Source organism: Stylophora pistillata, chromosome 2 (genome assembly GCF_964205215.1).
Source record: "Stylophora pistillata chromosome 2, jaStyPist1.2, whole genome shotgun sequence".
Taxonomy (NCBI): Eukaryota; Metazoa; Cnidaria; class Anthozoa; order Scleractinia; family Pocilloporidae; genus Stylophora; species Stylophora pistillata.
The window spans coordinates 35,874,430-35,895,941 of record NC_142520.1 but is presented as its reverse complement, the minus strand read 5'-3'; the positions used below and the strand labels follow the sequence as shown (position 1 = coordinate 35,895,941).

The 21,512-nt window shown below is 38.5% G+C and overlaps 1 protein-coding gene across 2 annotated transcripts; it reads right to left on the bottom strand.

Annotated features, from left to right (window-relative positions):
- Positions 1–1,815: 1,815 nt before the first annotated feature.
- On the bottom strand, positions 1,816–20,644 carry LOC148739290 (uncharacterized). Of its 2 annotated transcripts, none has more exons than XM_088749778.1 (15): positions 20,283–20,644; positions 17,423–17,659; positions 16,138–16,369; positions 15,073–15,164; positions 14,571–14,735; positions 14,191–14,355; positions 11,531–11,952; positions 10,662–11,430; positions 10,069–10,180; positions 9,301–9,550; positions 7,842–8,651; positions 5,767–6,940; positions 4,536–4,792; positions 3,101–3,362; positions 1,816–2,115 (listed from the first exon to the last, which is right to left on the bottom strand). In XM_088749778.1, exons 9-15 carry the CDS (start codon positions 10,116–10,118, stop codon positions 2,111–2,113), a joined length of 2,808 nt encoding a protein of 935 aa, XP_088605904.1. In that variant the 5' UTR covers positions 10,119–10,180; positions 10,662–11,430; positions 11,531–11,952; positions 14,191–14,355; positions 14,571–14,735; positions 15,073–15,164; positions 16,138–16,369; positions 17,423–17,659; positions 20,283–20,644; the 3' UTR covers positions 1,816–2,110. The 2 variants fall into 2 exon arrangements, with proteins under 2 accessions (XP_088605904.1, XP_088605903.1); XM_088749777.1 differs by having other exon boundaries at positions 5,761–6,940; positions 20,283–20,643.
- Positions 20,645–21,512: the final 868 nt, after the last annotated feature.

Below are 21,512 nucleotides of genomic sequence, written 5' to 3'. Positions count from 1 at the left end.
CAGTCGGCCATTTTTGAATTGAGTAATGGCGGGCGACCAAAAACGAAAAACAAGGTCGAAATAATCATACTTTCCGTGAGAATTTTGCGATTAAACCTGGCATGGTAAGTGTTTCTTACTTCTAGTTTCCAGAAGTGAAAAGAAAAGGCAATGCGAAATTTTTATCAAAGTGACACTTTAAAAAAACGCTTTTCTCATATCTTTTGTAATGTACTGCTTACATGCACTTTACAGTGTCATTCTGCAAGCCGTTGGTAAGCCCTATACCTGGCTCTCTCCTTTATATAGAATTCCAATGTACCTACTCGTTGCCATGGGACCTTTTCTGCAGTTGTGGTACCTTGCTAAAAGCTTTGGAGTGAGATCCCGAAAAAAAATGATCATACACCTCTGTAGACTTATGCTGCCTGGATTTCTGACATACGTAATCGCCTTTGTTGCCATTTATGTCATCTACCCAGCTTATCAAAAGCAAAGAGGGCATGGCAAAATACTAATTGCAATTTTTGCTCCTCTCATGGGGTTTATATCGAAAGTTCTTTCGCGAAGTTCTGTTCAGCAGTTATGGAACATTATCCATCCAGGATTTTCCTATGTCTTATTGGTGCCATTGTATTTTGGTGCCGCCTTCGTGTGTCGACTTTTACAAGCTGAACTTGACGGTTTGGCTTACATCGTAGTGCTTGGAGTGATTCATGGAATTACCGAAGTTATAGAGCGCAGCAGAATGGTGCTTATTGATCACTTTTGTCATCAGCTTTTGAAAAGAAAGTCAGCTCCATGGGGAGCAGACTTTCTTTTCTTTTTCTATCAGCCTTTATCCATGGGGAAGCGTTCGAACGCCTCGCCGCGAGAGGTTCATAGCCGACATCGCCATCATCAGCATGATGTTTGAGTCTATTGCGATAGTTTCTGTTAACGGCTTTATATTTTTCTATCAGTTCATCTATTGACAAAACGATTCCTTTTCAAACTTGATTCTGTCACTGATTCTTTATACTACAGTTCTACTGGTTATTGAGTGATTTTTCACAAATGTGTCTCTTGCGATTGAAACACGTTATCAGAACATGCCAGTCATGGCTGTTTGGCGAAGGCAGTGAAAAGGCACGTTTCAGTGGCAGTAGTGAATGCAATTCTATTGTCCGCCTGGTCCAGTGGTAATCTTTTAAACGCGGTTAGTAATGCAGTCATCGAACAACGCCCTAAATTGAACTGCACTTGCAAAATGTGGTTTCCGTAAAGTTCTGAAAATAAGAAAAACGTTCTAGCAATCCATAAACGAAGACTTTCAACCAAATACTGTTTCCCATTTTTCTACAGAACAGAGCTACCTGTACAAGTTACGCAAATATATGAAGAAAGGCAGTAAAATTTCAGGATGGGTTGATTGTAAAAAGAAAGATGATGGATTCCTCAGTGGCGCGTGATAAACAGCCCCCCGGTCCCACGAAAATTCAAAATGTTTATGTTTCGGATATCAGGGTCTCGTTTTCGCTTAGTTTACAATTCCTGGGATTCTAATCGGATACATTTTTTATTGGGATACTCCTCTTTAAGTGATATGTCACAGATTTTGGATTTTCAGCTAAAAACTGTTGTTTTCGTGAAAATTTCTAAAAACGAATCAAAGTAATTACCTCAGCCAATATTAACGAAATATTACCTAATTATTAGTCAATGAGGTTTCAAAGCAAAGACAAACAAACTACCAAAAGTGTGGGGAAACGTGGGCGACCAAGTCACGATTCATTTTCGTTCGGCGTCTGATTTGTTTAGCACATTGTACGCGTTTTTAGACAAGACAGATCGAAATAAAGGAAAACAAAAGCAATATTGAATTACTTCAGTTTTACACTCAGTTTAGAATTACTCTACATCATAATTTCAATCAACCCACGAAAACCTGATGGCAACTCACTGACTTAAGCTCATCCAAATTGAACGACCTGTGACTTCTAAGAATCTTTGTTTCATCTAAAGCTTATTTTTTAAGCTAAAATAGAATTTCGTCGAAAATTCCTCAAACGTCGCAGTTTTCCCTTATTGAGTTCTGTTTCTCCGGGAAGGTTTTGCTGGTTTGTAGCCATTACTTCTGAGAATCTTTACTTCAGCCTGTAAATGCAACCATAAAACAAACGAAAATTATTGAACAAAAATTTCACGTTTCCCAGGAGATGGTTCTCCGCATATAGATTGGAAATCGCAATGTTTATGGAGAGAAAAAAAAATCCGGAGGGCTCGACGAACAAGGTCTTGGATATAACCCGACCGGACCACAATGGTAGAAGGCAAGTGTTCTCACAACAATACTTTCGATTCCCTGCACCCCAAATACATGAAGTCGATTTCATATTCAACAGGTGTGACTTGTAAATAACTTTGACTTTAGCATGTATGCCTTGCAATGTCCTCCTACCGAGCGACTCTTGTTCAAATACAAATAGCCTTTCTTAATATACAGGGCTCTACACTGACGGTAGCCAACTAGCCACAGACTAGTAGAAATTCAGTTTTGGCTAATCGTTTTCGATTTCCACTGGCCAGTTTAGCTAGTAAACAAACTGAAATTGTCGTAAAATCTACTGTTTGTCAATAGCTACTTGGTTTAGTAAGTTGAAAAGTTAGTGTCGAGCCCTGATAGACCTGAAGAGCCAGATGACTGAACACCAAATTCGCTTCCCACGATTTCTTCGTTTGCCATCTTTTTTAAACAAACTGTAAATTGATCATCTTCATGAATCACTTCTACGAGTTCTAAAAACCATCGAGGAATGTAGCTTGTAGCTTATTTTATGATATGCACGACTTATGAAACGACGGCAATGGTACATTTCAAGTTACTCAAGGCGCTGGTTTGTTTTTCAAGCAAGGAAATAGAAAGCTTAGTTCATTCTCACGGTTATGTCTGACAAAGATCAACTTAATAACCACGCTGTGATTCGAGCTCGAGAAGCGTTGAATATTCGATGGTCAACCCTTCGACGCAGCTAGTGCTTTACGCAGGAAACATAAGGTTTTCGAATGTTGCTATGGATGTTAATTGATCTTCATTGCTTTAATATTGAACAGCAAGTACATTGTGCATTTTCATTCTTACCTTGTATGGGTTGAAGGCTGACATAGTGTACGTCATGGATATGGCCCAGCACAAGTGGCTTGCTTTGGTTAACAGGACGATGTGGCTTGACGACTACTTCATTTTGTAGACTGCTGACCACATGAATGCACGTTTTAAAGCAATTTGCCGCTGCACAGAGAATGAGGTGGTCTCCCCACGAGCCATCTTGTTCCATGTATGTTAGGTAATCAGCCCATGTTTCATGGCCATGGACGAAGTGAAATAGATCTGTTCCATCTGTCTGTAAGAAGAGATTGTTAAAGAGACAACTAAGACCTGAATTCCAAAACAAAAATCAACCTCCTTACTGAAAAAAGCAGTGGTACCTTTAAAACACTTTGAACGTGGTGGGCAAGCAGCAGTAACTAAGGCAAAAATCACCTAATGTCATACTGTAGAATCTAAATGGGCGGCTGCAGTTTGGTATCAACATAATTTCAAGCACATTGGCAAGCCCATTAATACTGTGCAGCGGTTCCTTCGTAGATGTCATAAACGCAGTTTTATATCCTATGCTATAGCTATATATGATTTGCTTGAGAAAACAGATAGGTCAATGTCAAAGAGGATTAGCTGCCTGCCTACTCATCCGCTGTACAATTTGTTGCCCAAAGTTAAAGAATCATCCAAAGGTTTGAGAACTCAAACAAGCCTACTACCTTGTAACAACACAGAAAGTTTCAAAGCTAGTCATATTAATAGACTGTATTTTAAATATGCTTCCGCTTTATAGCTTTTTAATTAATAATTTAAACATGTAAATATAGGTATGTATTTTTGCTTGTATATTCAATAAAGACTAAAGTAAAGAAAGATGAAGGATAGCCGGGCATAGAACTTATTACAAATGTTTACCATTATACCACTAAGAAATGATTATTTATTGAAATGCGACCATGCGAGGTAAATGTCAGGGAGGTAGTAAATAAAACCGCTCATATTCTATTTTATTCTAATATATTTTGCATCGGTGGAAAGGTCTTCAAAAATCATCAACGTCTTGCTTAGGTCCGCGCTAAACCGATGGCAGGTGATGGATCCTAAAAGGAATAATTCTTTAAGTTGGGATGACTCCTCCAGACATACAGTACACTTGGATGAGACGAGAAAGTGGAAAAGAATACCATTTAATTTCTTTCTCAAGAGAGAGGCTAGGTTGCCTACTGCTGGACACTGAAATCCAAGATACAAGCTCTTCATACAATCTTGCGGTGATTGTAACGATTCAGCTCTAGGAGAAAAAAACTCACTGCTCACGTACCTATCTCTACCCATGAGAATATGCGAACACAGAAAAAACTTTTCAGGCCAACCTAAAAGAATACTCGAAGATGTAAGGGGAGAATTAAACACAAACGAAAAAACCACTAATCCACTACTAGTTCTCTTTCTTTTAAGGTTTACAGTAACTCACCAGCTTTGGGTTTTCCCTGAGGTACTGAACCAAAGATTGTCTCAAATGGCCATGTTGCATTTTGATTCCTTTGACCGTCTCTAGTTGTTCTAACAAGGCATGAAACATGCAGTTTCCTGATCCTTGATTGTCAGAAATTCTGAAACCCTTATCTAAAGCAATCTGCGTTAACTCTTCAGTCAAGTGAGTGTTGCTGTTGACCTCGCTTGCAAAGAGGTGCATCTGCTGAAGATCCTGAATAACTCGCCTCAGCAGCCCTAGCAGGGAAATAATTTGTGGTGGGTTTAACTGAATCAGACAATGTAGTTCAAGTAAACGGTTCAGTTGTGACACTGAAAAAATCTATTTCATCTTAGAACGTACTTTAAATTTACCACATATGATTTTTGTTTTCGCCCCACCAGGATCTCTTTCGGCATCAGCATTGCGGCTGAGTGAAACTTCTACATGAACAATGAGTTTTCTGTCAGTGAAGCAATACCCGCCCAAATTAGGGATGCGAACTACATTGACCCAATAACCCTCTCTGTACAGGGAGGCATTAGCCTCGAACGAACGAGATCTTTCCTTATTTTGAAGATAATGCGTCGATAAACATTTCATGAGAACATAAAGCGATAAAAAATCGATCGTCACTGAAAGAATAAGGCTATTCTTTCGACTGGAATGTAAGAATTAATATATCGAGAAATACGGCAAAGAGTCCCCTGTCAGGGTCTTTGAAAGACGATTCAATAATGAGAAAAAGTAGCGAAATAAACTATCAGTCTTAAAAAATAGTGGGTAATTGGTTAGATTGGCCACTGAGCATTCTATATTATTGCTTTTTCTTTTTAATCATAACAGATAGTTATGTTGTATAGTAAGCAATAATTGCATTGTGAATAACCGGAGCAGATACCTTTTATCTTGACCATGTCATACATTATGAGATTTGTGCAACGGGTACACCACCATTCTGGAATATACTCGCTTTACGAAAGATAATGAAACTGGAGATTGATACTATCGATTTTGAAGGTTCCTTTTGCTTTTATTTCCTAGCTCACTCTTGTCAATTTGGCAAACGTTGGTGATGTACACAAAAATGAATGAAAAGCCTATTTCACGCTGTTTTAGAAGCTTAATTCGTGGTAAAAGGCTTTTTCACATCAATGTCAGCAGAGAGTGGGATACGACATAAAAAAAGTCTACAGAAAGACGTTATTAATAATCATCGACATACCCGCACCATAAACTTTGTTCCACATCTTATCAGCAAGAAGGTCACACTGTTTCTCCCAGCTAAATTGCTCTTCGTAAGATGTCCGAAGAAGTTGAGTCTCTTGAAGACGTTCTAATCTCTCTTTCACACGAATACCAGCAATTGCCTCAGCCCACACCTTGGGGTCATCAGAATCAACCACAAAAGATCTTCCCGATGGTACGCTGCAGAGTGCGTCTCCGAACCCTGAGTTTCCACTTACAAGAATAGGAAGACCAGCTGATAAGGCTTCCAACCCTGTTAGACCGAACCCTTCCGTCCGCGATGGCATGATACAGAGATCAACCTCACAAAAACACTCTTTCAACTTCTCTTTGTCTTGCAAAAACGTTCTTACTGTCAGCTGACGATTAGAAATACCACTCTGCAGCAAACGTTCTTTGACTGCCTCTTGTTTTCCATCAGGTGCACCCACATATATCAGATGGTACGAGTAGTCATTCAGTTCAACAACTGCTTTGGCAGCGATATCATACCCTTTCAGACTGAAGTCCTCTGGATCACCACGACCAAAGGTCAACACTCTAAAATTTCCTAAGTCAACTGGATCTTGTATTAAAGCGGAAAACTCTTTGAAAGTTCCAGGAGTCAACTTTAAGATATCTTGCTGCTTCTGGCATGGGCGAAGATAGGCAGAATAGGCCTCTGCCAACTTGGGTCCAATCGCTACAACTAGATTTGCCAATTTACACAAATCTACCTCAGTTGTAGTCTTCAGCTCTCCTTTAGCAACAGCTCGAGGATGGGTCTTGAACATTCCGAGCTCTTCAGGCGCAGTATGGACTACTTGCACCCACTGACAATTGTGGGACTCCCTAATGACTTGAACTTGCTTACCTAGCTGGGCTCCATGACCCAGGATTACATCAATGATGAGATCTTTAGGTGGGAAGCTCAACCAGTCAATGGGGTCAAAACCTGGACGTTTCTCTGCTTCTTTAATAAGGACATTGTGATTCCAAGCGGTCCTCCTGTCTTCTTCAGAGCAGCTAAATTTTGGAACTAGGAGGGTGACTTCTATTTCCCTATGTTTGGCCAGGAGTATGGCAAGCTGTCGATTGATGGTAGACATGCCACCCATAGATGATCCCCACTCACTCGCTAAAAGAGTAACTCTCAAACTACCAGTTTTTGACGGATCCTTTGAAAAAATAGTAACACATTTTATTCCCAAGTATATAAATACTAAGATTCACGCAATGAAAGGGCGTTAAATAAATTTTAATTTACAAGCTGGTCGAAGAAGGCGAGAGCGAATCAAATGGTGCGTATCGTACCTTTCATGCATTTTTTAAAACGATACGTCTAATTAGGGATTGATCAAGATGTAGCGAGAGGAAGGAAAAACCCCGTCGATGATTTTTAGCATACGGCCCGACGAAAAACGCCATTTTGAATTCTGTTGATCACTCGATGTATTCATGATATACTTCTATGTTCATGATATGAAAAAGAAGACGAAAGTACGACTATGGGGACAATACAAAATCTTGTAGGGGAAGCAGGGAATAAATCCACACTTAATGCACAAATGAACTTCCTGACAAATCAGAATTGGGTGAGCGAGTTAGTTTTTTCCCTCCATACCTAAAACCTCATTGTATGACGTCGTATGATATCATACCCCGGGTTAAAAACGTGGTAAAAAACGCAATCAAATGTTGCAGATGGTTTGCTTGCTCTTTCCATTTTAATTATTCACTCTTCTGTTGGCCACTTTCGGCCCTTGGTTAGACTAGGGTTTTCACGCTTTCAAAGGGTCAGTTATTAACAAACGTTTGAGAGCTTGGCCGTCCTTTAAATCACATTACGCAGACGTTATCTGACTATCCGATGGGCCGAAAAAATCAGCTGTCGGAACGATAAGACAAAACAATGACACGGTTTGTATGTCGCTCAGCTATCCATTAGATTCTACCCTTTTAACGGAAGAACCGTTAAGGAATATTTCCCAAATGACTATCAGCAAAGTGAAAATGAGTTGCAAATGGTATTATTTCTTCGATGAAGTGTATTGTTATTATAATAAATGATGATAGTACCTGGGTTCCTTCCGATGAAAACCACAAGTCCCGTCCTTGAACTGTCAAGACTTCGTTGTATCCGGCGCTTTCCATACAGATCAGATGCTTTCCTTGTTTAACTTCGAGAAGGTGTAAACAGTCCTCATGTGTACAAGAGGGTTTTCTGTGAATTGCACATTCTTCCACCCTTTGCAAACAGTACGGGCATTCGACGGAGAACTGATACCTCAGTTTGCTCAGATATGGGAATTCTTGTGAAAAATGTTCTAAGCTGCTCTTCAAGAACAATCTCACTCTTCTTGCAACTTCTGCAGATCTTGAAGTTGAGGGCGGGAGTGCAACTGCTTTGGCTTCCTTTACTTCCCTCAGTAGTATTTTTATAAATCTTTTTTTGCAAATTAGGATCATGTCATGTATGACTTTTCCCTCTAGAACAAACCAAGCTCCATTCTGGTAGAGTTTCGGCAGGTGTGAAGATCCAGTCGTAGCCACCCAAGCTGTCGAACTAGAGACAAGCCGTGGGAAAAGACCATGCGGGACAAAACCATCGAGGAAATAAAGATACAATGGACAAGGATCAGTGGATGATGGCTCCATTTTACAAAGCTCTACTGGTGGGGACTTCAGTTGACATGGTACAAAATACTTCACGTCAGGCAGAGCTGGTGAAGAGAACTTAGCAATCAAACCAAACTGCTCCATCATGTCCAAGATGTCTTCTTTGATAGCGCCTCGACGAAGAAATTTTGTAAACACGTGATCAACAAGCTCCATGCTGAGAACACCATTTCTCTCGAGTTCAGGCCAGTGCTTTGATTCCACAGGATCCTAATCAAGAACGCAATTAGCACATAAAGTGAACTATACTTCCCATGAATACTTAAAATATACAGAAATAGCAAACTCAACAACACTAGCTACCTTCGGAAAATTTAATGTAAAATTCAAAAAGAGAATAAAACTAAATATTTGAAGACAATTTAATGGAATACAATGAAAATATGAAGTTCATATATTTTTAACTGCGGTTGTAGATACGTATGATGCACGATCCTCGCAGTAGAGGATCGTGATTTATCATCACGGGTTTATTACGAATCAACTTAACGGCCTGCTCCCAGTTGGCTTGTTAGCTCAATTGGTAGAGCGCTGCACTAGTATCGCAGAGGTCAGTGTTTCGAATCCCGTACAGGCCTGATTTTTTTCAGGTCTGATTTTTGCTATTGCATAAATAGCGCTCTCTACTGCGAGGATCGTGGATGTTTCTCTGACAATTCTATTTGGCCAAAGTTGTTTATTTAATCAGCGAATTCAACAACTCAGAGCTTGAAAACCATTGCCCGCTTAAAATTGTCGAGTATGGGAACACCATAAAACATGGCTACTATCTATCATCACTTCATAACTGGACTGATTTTATTTCTTATACTTATCATAAGGAAAAAACACTTTTTAACGTAAATAAGGCATTTCTTACCATTTTGTCAAATGTTGGAATGGTTATCAACTTCCTGAACAGATCAATTAGCCACTGAGCTTTAAGAATGACCGTGTTGCGGTGCTTAACAATCATCCCCAAGTCGTGATAAAAATTAAGCATGGTTTTGAAATGGTCATCCCCTTCTATTATGTTCGCATTCTCGACGAGCGTTCGAAGCTCCTCCACATCCATGAAATAAACATTGCTAGCCACTAAAGTCTCCACAAGTTTTTCAAAGTTAAACCACCTGTTGAAAAAGTAAGGCAATAAAGTTGAACCATTCCACAGCGGCCACCTTTAGGACAGAAGAAAGTGTCCGTTGCAGAGAGGTTTAAATCAATGTATTGGCAGCCTGCCGGGACCGAAAAACGTGGCCGTTGTGGAGAAGCCCATCGTAGAGAGGTGGCCGTTAGTAGAGGTTCGACTGTAGTCTCAAAGGCCAGAGGCTTATTAAGTTATATAGTGATTCCACACGCAAGCTAATAGATACTTCTCAAGTAAAATTGTCATTGATACAAAACAGGCTAACATAAGATTAGACTGCTCAAAATCCCCTGTTTTACCGAGAGCAAATCAACATTGTTCTTTGAACTCGTGCCTTCAAAATTTCACCCAGGAGTTTCATTGCAGATATGAGGGATTCTAAAAAGCAAAATTTTGAAATGTTGCACGGCGAATGCAGGAGATCTTATTATAATATCATAACCCTGATATCAAATTTCATTTTAGTCGTCTTTACTTAAAATGTATGCAAACGCACTTTACCTAACTGGTATTTTCTCTCCCATGTATGGCTCCTGTCGCAGAATCTCCATAATTTTGGCACGAAGAATATGAATCTCATCACCAGTAGCTTTGCCTTTTTCTCCACTTTTTCCTTAAAATCATGAGTAAGATAAAAATAAAAACAGTACCTAGTATCCTCTATTACTATCTTGAGGTCACCACGCTATCATATATACAAGGGCTATTTCTCCTGTCAGATGTACGCATTGGATAAAAAAGAAGTTCTATCTCGTGCTCACACAATATGACAGAAATATCAAATAACAAAGTGATTTGAGAGTGAACTTTCTTCTCCATTCATTAAGGTAAGTATCTTCAAGACCAGATTATTCCAAAAATAACCGCTCTGTTTCACTAATTATGGTAAATTCCACCTTTTTTTTTAATTTTTCACACATCACAAAGAAATCTATAGCTAGTGACAGTAATTTGAAATTGACTTGGATTCATTACAGTCTAGATTTGCATGAATGCCGTCCGCCTTATGGATAAATGACCGCTAATGTAATGATATATTTTTTTAAAGTTTGCCAGAAAAGCAACTTTTTCCACTTACATCTTTTTTACCTTACCTCTCTGATGACTCCTTTGCGACTTCCCAACGAACAATCTCTTAACCTTGGGTAACACAGATTCGTTTCTCTGTGTTTTACCGAACGATGATTGGTGACCTTGTGTGTTATCAATGCTGAAGAAAGGTCGGATCACGTGTTTGTCCTACTCCTTACCAGATATAGCTTGTTGTATCTTTGTTGTCACAATCTCGATATTTTCTGTTGGTTGGTCAGCATGTGTGCCAACAATGAATACCGGGGGTCGAAGATAGGAAATCCCTGTGCCTGAGTTGTCAACTGGCACTCCCTCGTCCTTCGGTTTGATACTGTGAATGGTGGCAAGCCATGAAAGTAGATCCTCTAGATTTGTTATTCGGCCAGGGTTTTCCAAGATAATGTTATGACAACCTTGTCTTGCACAAGGCTGGGCTGGGTCATTCAGTTCTTTGCTGAGATTGTGCACAAGGATGTACACGGCTCTTTTAGTAAAAAGTACAGAATGAGCAGCATAATACAGGTGCTGTCCCGCGAAGTCCCATAAATCTATAGTTACAATCGATTCTTTGTCGTCCTGAGGGTTTTGTCTATCCTTACCGTCAATCATTTCCTTCAATAATCTATCAGCATGTTCCACCACTGTATCAGGTATCAATCCAGACTCACTTGAGCAATCACTTCTTTTCTCTTCCAAGCAACCGCGGGTTTGGTTTTCTGTTTCGTTGTCTTGCTTTTCACTTGTTGACGAATAGACGTTCGGACTCTTAGGACTGTCTTCAGTACGAAGAATCTAATAAGGAGGATGGTACGGAAAAATATAGTTATAAACGCCACACATTTACACTAGGTCATATCGAGTGTGTGAATTCAAAACTTGCATTATGACAAACCTCATTTTCATCCTTGATGTTGGAGTCTTCCGCGGGTTTTTCTTTAGGTTTTTCATGAGGCACTTCTTCTGATTCCATTTGTTCTTTTTGAAGAATCCATTGATATCTTTTTTCAGCCAACATTCTTGATATCTCTTCACAGCATTCACTCAAACATGATTCCTTTTTACCTGTCGAATTCCAGTTCTTAATTTGGTCAACTTTAATGGCGCACTTAGATGGATCGACCTCAATTCCATCGGTACTCTGTTCTTCAGGGTCGAATGGTTGACCCAAGAGTGACTTTTTCAAGCTTGTTTTGCCAGCACGATCCTGACCAGTGATCAATATTCGAGTTCGATAAACACTTAGAGACCCATCCTTTAGAGCTTCTTCATAAAGCCGTTTTGCAACGGGTCCTTGCGCCAGTATCTCGGCCGGAACTACAAGTTTAAAAATGAAGAAATTAATTAAACAGTATTCATTTGTAGTATTTCTCTCTGTCTTAGTGATGGTTCTTTATCGCCAGGAGTTTTTCAAGAAATACAGAGAATAGAAGAGACAGAGAAAGTCGACTACGATTCTTCAAAGCTATACTCTTTTTTTTAACTTTCATGAGGAATTCAGCAATTGATGAAACAGCGTTTTAGGAGGAGTAGAAGAATGAACTGCTGCTGGGAAAAACTATTGCAGCTATGAATTTGACCTACGTAACATATATCTTATTAACCAAGCGCGAGGGCCGTACTGGGAGAATATCGGCCCGAGGTCCGTACAAAAAAGATCGAGGGCCGATATTCTTCCAGTAGGGTCCCGAGCAAGCTTGGTTAATAAGAGATTTATTCTACGACTGAAGTTCAAAGGGACACAAGTGCGGTATCATTCGGGACCATTCGGGACAGTACCCGGTCCAATACTGAGAGAATATTGACCGGCGATAGAGCATTTTGATTGGTTGATTTTAGTTATTGGCCCTCTGACTGCCCGAGTCGTGTAATAAAAAACCTTATTGTCCCTTTGCTTCTTTTGAAGATCGTATCATGAGGAAGAAACTATGTAAACATTACTACAGATAATTTTACATCAAAAGCCAAGAAAATGTGAATGAAGATCAAAACAGCCGAGAGAAATGCCATTCATAGGATGAAACGCTTGTTTCAGGATAGTGGAAGTCTTTTCCACACGCTTATCGAGTAAATATTCATTGTCCATGAAACAAAAAACCTTTTTTCATCGGTGAAGTCACCCTTATAAGAATAATGGGGCAACATGGACTGGGCACAAACATGATACGTTAATCATCACCGGAGACATGAATGCAAAAGTGGGAAACCTTGTCAACGGCCTTGGAAGAGTAATGGGGCAACATGGACTGGGCACGGTTAACGATACTGGAGAAAGACTGAAAGAATTCTGTGATTTTAATGAGATGGTTATCACTGGAACAGTATTTCCTCACAAGGAAATTCACAAGAATACCAAAATAAAGTTCGACACCCACCAACTCCAAAACGATGACATACACAGAAGGTTCAATATACAGCTAAAAAATAGATTCAGGCACTGGAGATAGAAGAGACAATGACTGATGAAAGAGAAGTAGAAGACCAAGTAGAGAGGAAAAGCGAGATATTGGAGAAAGCTTATGTAAAAAGGCAGAAGAGGTACTAGGGTACAAGAAAAAGAAAAACAAGCCATGGTTGAGTAAGGTAACTTGGGCTCTGGTCGACCAAAGGAAGGCCATCAAACAAAAGTTAATCGGTGCAAGATCAGAGAGACTTAAGCAGAGATGGCAAGATGAATACCGACAGAAGGATAGGGAAATTAAAAGACAGGTTAGGGTGGATAAAAGAAGATGGACTGAAGAGATTGCAGAAGAAGCTGAAAATGCAGCCAAACAACAACATATGAAGACACTGTATACCCTGACGATGATGTTAGTCAGATCCACAATAAGAGATGAAATGAGTACGTGAGCGATCTTCACAGTAACGAACATTACTTAAGCAGTAGTAGTGTTCGTTACTGCAGTTCACACATATATGATTTTCATATATTCACCTATAAAAGATGAGCTTCGTTTCATGCTTTGGTTTGCTTCGTGTTGATCCGCGTCACTCGATGGCATTTAAAATTTCGAAGAGATGAGATGATTTATTTGAGCGTCGTAAAACTTCCACAAATAGCAATCAGAATAACGGAAAATCATGCATTACAACAAGAAGTCGTGACAATTTTTCGGGAAAACGCGAGAGACTTCCAAGTAGACTGGCACGAGCGGTTAGCGCAGTGAGGCCTGGGAGGAAAGTCCCGCGTTGTTTCGGATACTCAATAGGAAATTGTTCTAGTCTGCGACGAAATCGAAACTTGATAGAGATTTGCGACAGGAAACAATAACATTACATTAGTCCGTATGGTATTCTCGAACACCATGATCGTGAATCATAAGGACATTGTTTTAGGCTTGGAAATGTAAGACAACCTAATCATTTTACAAGAAGTAAATATATTGGTTATCTCTTTAAGCTGGCCAATTTAGATATCACCCCAGTTGATAAAACTAGTCGATCTTGGAATCATCAAATAATTGCGACTGTAATTAAAACAATTAATTAAGCCACCACGCAAGTGGCGAGGAGGACAAGAGGTGTATGAATTAATGCAAGAAAATGTGGGAGCACCTTTTATCTCCACAATGTCTGTACCATAAGGCAAGGATTCCATTTCCTTTTCAGAATCATCTCTGTTTGCGAATGAAGACCCGCTCCCCGCCTGTCGTTCGTTTCTCTTCTGATGTCGTCGTCTTTCAGTTTCAGTCGTGATTGAATCACGCGAATCATCCTTACCTAGTGATATAAAACAACATGGTAAGCTAGAAACGTTGTTGAAAGATACTGCATGGCTTGTAAAATGAATGTTAGATGTATAACTAAAATAAGTAAATAAAAATGAACAAAAGCCCTGTTGAAATGATTTTGAAAGCCTAAGTGATAGCACACCAATAACTCAGGAGTAGAATTGGCAGAGAAAAAATCTCAAGGAGAAGAACCTTCACAATCACCTGATGTAATTTGCTCTATATCTCCATGTTCTGAATCATGCATTTCGCTACCATTCGCGTTAGTGTCAGCGGGTGATGGCAACGATGATGCTTCATCATCTGCTTCGTAGCCACTCTGGTTCACATCATCAACTGGAGAACTTACCGCTTGGGCATCATTAGTACCTGGCGTGAACAAGTAAGACAACAGCTATGGTCTGCTATAACTTACTTCTTGCTACACTTATACCGTGGAACCCGCCAGCTAATAAAAAAAAATTTAAAAGTTCCTGACAATAGGGTTACATCTATTTCATTATCTCCTGGTTTGGGACGGGCCAGGCACAAGTATAGATATCCCAAAACCCGTAGTGAAAAAAAAAAAAAAAATAGAAATAAAAATAAAAAATAAAAGGAGCTGTTGATGATCTGTGTAGCAGTATTCACTGTTTGCAATAAACTTCGACTCCACACGATATGCTGTGCTTCGTACCTGTATCTTATGATCAAAGTGAAAACTTACTGGGTAGACAAATTTTCTTGTCCACGGCATACTTAAGCTCTAACCAATCAATGGTTTCATAGTTGTCTCCTCTGCAAACTTCCTTTGATAGCCTGTATGAGTAAGAAAATGATGTAACGTAGACAGTCCTGCTGAGCGCTACTGCAAATTCTTACGACTTCAGTAACATTTCAGAAACATTGCATCACAAATTAGCCTACAACTTTACCTTGTTTTTACAAAAAGTAGAATCTAAGCAGGAGACTGAAAGGCTCATTACCTCAAGAAACAAGAAGCTTCAAGATTTTAAGAAAAGATGAGAACCATTATCAAAATGATTTCTTCTATTTATCCATTTGTTTTTATTTATTTACTTTTCTGATATTGCGCAGAGAGAATATGTGGTTGGTTCATTCAAAATCTGCATTATTTATTTAAGTTTTTAACAACCTTCCGCTCAGAAACCTAATTGAAGTATTTGCATTGTGTCTGTGATGTGGTGCTGGTGCAGTCTACCTCTCATTAATTGAAATAACTGCCTGATCTAGAATAAGTAGAAACGGAATTGTATCGTATGTGGAGTAGGCTAATTATTTAAAAAATCATAATGTAAGTAGTGTTTGTATCATATAATCTGAACCCTAAGCGGACTTTAACGTGAGTAGCGATAACTATAAATGGAAACAGTGTCAGCATTGTAAATAACGTAAGCATTGTTATTCCCGTAAATACTTTGAGTGTTTTACGTATTGTACTGTATTGTTTTGTGCAAATTAAAAGTGAATAAAGACAATTGATAAAAGAAAAAAAAAAGCCCTCGAATAAATTGCATATAAAACGTATGGTTGGAGGAAGACACTCTGAGAGAATAACGTGTATTGACAGGAACACGAGAAAACAGGAACACAGTAGCCATAATCTCTCGATCCGATTTGGAGTCCATTATGAAGGTAACAGGGTTGTCCAAGTTTATCGTATTATCTGAAAATCATTGACTTTTCTCACCATCTATAATGTCAGCATTACTTTTCTGGTGGCAAGAAGGCTTTAAATAACCAACCCAGCAAAGAAATACATAATTCTTACCTTTCATTCACATCCTCAAGGAAATCTCCCAAGATGGTATGTCCATTTGCTCTAGCAACATCTTCAGGTAATGTCAAATTGTTTCTGTAGTGATTAAATAATACTCTTCCAACTGAAGTGCTGAAAACCATTTCGAGAAACTCGCGGCCTTCTATTTCGGCAGCTTTGTCCACAAGTAGTGTAAGAATTTCTTCAGGTAGAGCATCATTCCTCTTATTCATATTGGACGATCCTAGTAAAATAACCATATGCAATGTTAGGTTACAAGACCAAATGTAAATTAATGAGAAGGTTTTAATTGAGTATCGTAATACCAAAACCACCGTAAACACATCAGCCAATTAGAGAACAGAAAAATATCACAAGGACACAAAGAGAACTCAAAGCACGGACAAGCGCGAGGAGACGCGAGTGACCATGTCACGATTGCTATTAGTTTTGTAACTAACTGGTTGAGAGAGTAGCGGGAGTCTTCTAAACCAATCAAAGCGCATTGAAGGGAAACCAGCGTTACGTCTTTCGACACTCTATATAAAAGCACTCTTACTTTACAACGCATTTGCACTAGAGATCTGATAGAGAGCTCTAGTGTAAGGCGAAGAGGAAGAAGGCGAGAGGTTACATTGAGTAGTTTGGTGAATCTCAGAATGTTACGAAGAGGCAATGGAATACACTTCTATTCAATATGAGAAGACCAAGCCATCAATGAATTCCATAAGAAAAGCAGTTAATGTCGGAAAGAAGTCACCCCCAATGTTTTGTTTGTCCACATACGGTATGTAATTGAGAAGATTTCTCCAGACGGAAGAGACTCGTTTAGCCGAGGTTAAAAAACTATCAAAACTTTTTTCCGATGATCCTAAAAGATGAATTTGTTCCGAACCATTACAATATTTAATTTAGTAATTCCAGTTGGCCAAATATCATCACAGGAGTTCACGAATTATGGTTTCACACACTGTAAAAATTGGGTTCCATTGCATTTTATGAATCCTTAATCAAGGTCACTGAAGTGATTCAACACTTTAAGGTAGCCTGCCAGCCTTTGTGGTGGAGCAATGGGTCTTTATAAATAAAATACATTCCTTCGTGAAGGGCAATCAAGGGTTATTATGATACCATAACGTTTTCAGTACCATTTCTTACCTGCCACCCTAGACCTTAGCAGATGTGACGCACATTCAAATACTACGGTATCCATTACTCATAACAAAAATTTCAATTGAAGTCATGATAGTAAAATTACAAATTCAAGTTGTGCATGATACTTTACAGTAATACATACCAACACCTGTTCCTCTTGGACCACGAGGGGTTTCTTGTTGAACACCACTGCTTCTCGATACAGCAAGACTATTAACCGTCTTGTACATTGCATCTTGGCTCATCCTAACTTTCGAGATCTCTTCGAGTATGACTCTTTCAGAGTTCTTGGTAAATTCAAAGTAGGTAAAACCAATTGATTTTCCATTTGAACCTTTATACTCCAGAGTTACCTTCACTTTTCCGGCCAAAGAAGAAACTAACAAAAATTAAATGCGACCTCAGTAATGTCAGTAGATTTAATATCCAAAATAGATTAACTATCCAAAAGAATAGGCCATTTCCGAATTACTTTTGGCCTCTTTTTTAAAACGAGGCCTGGTGCTCAACCATTCTTATGAAATGAGTTTAATTTGCATGTGAATGAAAACTTATAATCATATGAAAGGATGAGCACCAGGACTCGTTTTGAAAATGAGGTCAAGGGTAATTCGGAAATGGGCTATTATCATCAATTATAGCTAGTGATACTCTGTCGTTTAATCAATGAATGAATGAAAACTTTGTTCAAGTGTCAATGTATTTAGCTTTACAGGTGTAAAAACTAATTGGGGACACTACTTAGTTACTTAATCTAAAGAAGTTTGAAGATAAATTTATTAGTTATTTACAAATTTTGAGTAAAATTTGAAATGTAAAACTGGAGCCTTAGTTACATACTAATAATACTTTTAGATGGCTAAAAAAAATTATAATCATTGTCTGGTGATGTTTAGTGTTAAAGGTGGGGGTCAGAAACAAAATTTGGATGAAGCAATCCTTCTTTGACTTTGACACAGCTAAGTTTTTTTCTCCTCTACGGATATTAGAGCCTATACTGCTTGGCATTTACAGTACTGTAAAAGTAGTTTGGAAAACATAGAATGCCGGAATTCGGAACCGGAAACGGAATACTCGGAATACCCGGAATTCCCGGAATGACCAAAAAATAATAAATTTTAAAAAATAAAAGTAAATAAATAAATAAATAAGAACTTTCTTTCTCTTACTCAATTAGAAACATGACTACTGGTAATCAGTTTAAATAAGAAAACGCTCAAATTTGCAAGACAAAGGGATCTAAGAGCACCTTTCTTAAGCCTGTCGACGCGTCACAGCCTAAATTCAACTGGAACATCAATACTGCAATCCGTTTCCATTGAAACCCATGTCAGTATCGGATTTAATTGGTATTTATAGCAACATCAATTTTTTTTTAAGGTCAAAAGCGACCTATGCCCAGATTTGTTTATCATAATTATTTTTTTCATAATACTACTTATTATATTGTAAAAAACGAAGGGATTTTTATAATCCCTGGAGTATACGCTACGCATTTTCAGAAGCATCCAGTGAGGTATCTGGGACCAAGGTCCATGCAAAAGTGAGATATCAACAGACTTTGGATGTTTTTGCCAAGTCTAACAGAAAACAAGATCTAGTCCAGATACATGTAATGTTACCAGATAACGGTAAAAAATTGCGTCCTGTGCGGCTCATAATTTTTATTAACAGTTAGTGCATTCGGATACATCTATACAGCAAAGGGCTTCGTGTGATAGAATTTTGTACTTCTGAACTTTTTAAAACTGTTATTTTTTTATTTAATTACCCCTTTTATTTTAGTTTTGTGTCTGTCCATACCTAAGTGTCCTTACTTGGTGGGTTGCTGCTATTTTTATTGACAAAGTAATAAAGTTTAACTTACCATTTCTAGAAAATTGTTCAAGAGTAACCCTCTAATGCAACACAACAGACGCGAGGGACTGGGACTAGGGCTACAACACTGATTCATAAATGCTAGTTTAAGTGAACCTTTTAGCAGCTACTTCCAGGTCTACTTTGAAAACTTTTACATATCTATTTATATCTCAAATGTTGTATTTGTGAGAGTTCTCAGAGGAATCAAAGGTTGTGTAAAAATTTCCTTACATGGTCAGTTTTATAGCCCCAGCTGGTCGGCAACTTATGCTTCCGATGCGAAGCGTAACAAGAAACGGGCTAGAAATTTCCTAAATTGCCATATCTGATAAAAATACGACAAATATTGTGAGACACCCCCGCTTTCAGCACATATACATTTAAAAATTTCCCGTGAAAATTGTGTAGCGAAAACAAATCAAACAAAACCAAATCAAACCAAACCTACACAAAACACAACAAAACGGAATACACACAAGACAAAATAAGAGTTTGTGCACAGCTGATAAACAATAATCGCATTTGGATAAAATCATAATTTTTTTTTGAGAGTATACCATCCATGGAATCTTAATATTGAAGGTCGTGAATAGTTTCGAATCAGTTGGACTCTTTCAGTAAATGGATCGCTACGCGGAATATTATCTCAAATGTAAATGTCCCCGGTTAATTAGTTGCTACAGTTGAATATTAACTAGCTGTTTGTCGATGCATTATCTTGCAATTTTTAAAATTTTTATGAGACAAGGTTTTTATGAATCTTTGTAGAACTAGCTTCGCTGTGAAATTCACGACCTCGATCGAAACGTTTAATCTCTTTTTCAGGATGTAAATGTTTACGAAAAGCGCTGACTAAGCTCTCGATGACGACACTACTAAGATGGCGCCTAGATTTTCGATTAGAGACTGCCAGACAATATTTCGAGAACCTTCCGACAACTCGTTGACTCTTATTGCGAAATAAAACGTCGAAGACTTTCAATACTGCTTAAAATTAGCGAAGTATAGTGTAGTGCATCACATTTTGAAAAGCAAACCTTAAACGAATCTCGCAAAGCAAATGATTTATGAGTTTCTCAGATCATGGCCTAATTCTTCATAAGAAAACCAGCATCGCAGAATTCAAGTAAAAATTTACTTACCATCTGTAAATTGTCTTCAATACTTGGATTGGTAGCGAATGTGTCTCATCTCTTTGTTTATAGGTCTCACAGGTAAAGGAAATTTACAGTTGAACCCTCGCCAAAATGCGTTTGAAGACATTAACACTATCTGCGAACATTTGAGTGGATAGCGACGGTAATGTTATTTTTTTCGCGCCTGTCTCGCTCCTTACGCTAGCCTCCCACTTACCTCCGTTTGACCGGAAAGCTCAAAAACAACAACAATAACAACAAATACTTAATTAAAACAGGGTTTTATCTGTAGGGTAGCAAAACTCAATTTTATATACACCCTTTGACTAAATTTTGCAGTAAAATATGGGCTGGTGCTCAACCATTCTTGTAAAAGTTAGTTTAATTTGCATGTTAATGAAAACTTATTATCATATGAAAGGATGAGCAGAAGGACTCGTTTTGAAAATGAGGCCAAGGGTAATTCGGAAACGGGCTATTGAGACTTGATCAGAAATATTAAATCGCTAGGCGCTATCCTGAAATTGAAATTATTGTACATGCGTGGATTCCTGCTAACCGTAAAAGCGCGTACCACTGACTATTTAAATAATTTTTCAATACGCTCTACTTTACAGCCAGTTCCTAGTTTAGGATTATAATAGACGTTATAAAATAACTGAAATACTACATGCACCCAGGTTTTTATAGGTTTACGGGCGTAATGCTGGGACAACACTCGAAAAGTTCGTCGATCACTCGCCTCTAGCGCGTGATTTACAAACTTTTCTCGTGTTCCCGGCCTCCCAAACATCATGCGTGGGTTATTACTCTGAAAACCCGTTAGAAATTGCGGTCTATTGCCTGAAACCACGCAGCCTCTTTATTTGCGGAAAAACTCAGACAACCGTGACCAGGTCAACCGCTTACAAACCAATCGCAATAAAGTCATTAAAAAAAAAAAAAAAAAAAAATCAAAACAAAACAAAAAAAATCGCACATGGTCATTATCTTCGTTGCATGTGGTTGGTATCTCGTCCCCCAATTTACCTAAACACAGTATAAACATTTCTAAAACATTTTAAGAGCATTTTTGCGGTTTTACCTCCTAAAATCTCTGAATTGATCGACATGAAGCTTCTCCTTACAATATGAGTAAGTTACCTAGCCGATAGGTTATGAGAATAAACAGATTTACTAGTTGTTGTGTGTTTGAATCTGGATGTCACACTAAATTCTCTTTACATATTGACTGTC

Excerpts from the sequence above, each read along its gene's own strand:
- LOC148739290 (XM_088749777.1), bottom strand. The coding sequence starts at position 10,118 with ATGGAGATTCTGCGACAGGAGCCATACATGGGAGAGAAAATACCAGTT. Across the intron at positions 9,551-10,068 it reads GGAGAGAAAATACCAGTTAG|GTGGTTTAACTTTGAAAAAC; the intron begins GTAAAGTGCGTT and ends CTTTTTCAACAG. Across the intron at positions 3,363-4,535 it reads TCAGGGAAAACCCAAAGCTG|ACAGATGGAACAGATCTATT; the intron begins GTGAGTTACTGT and ends CTCTTCTTACAG.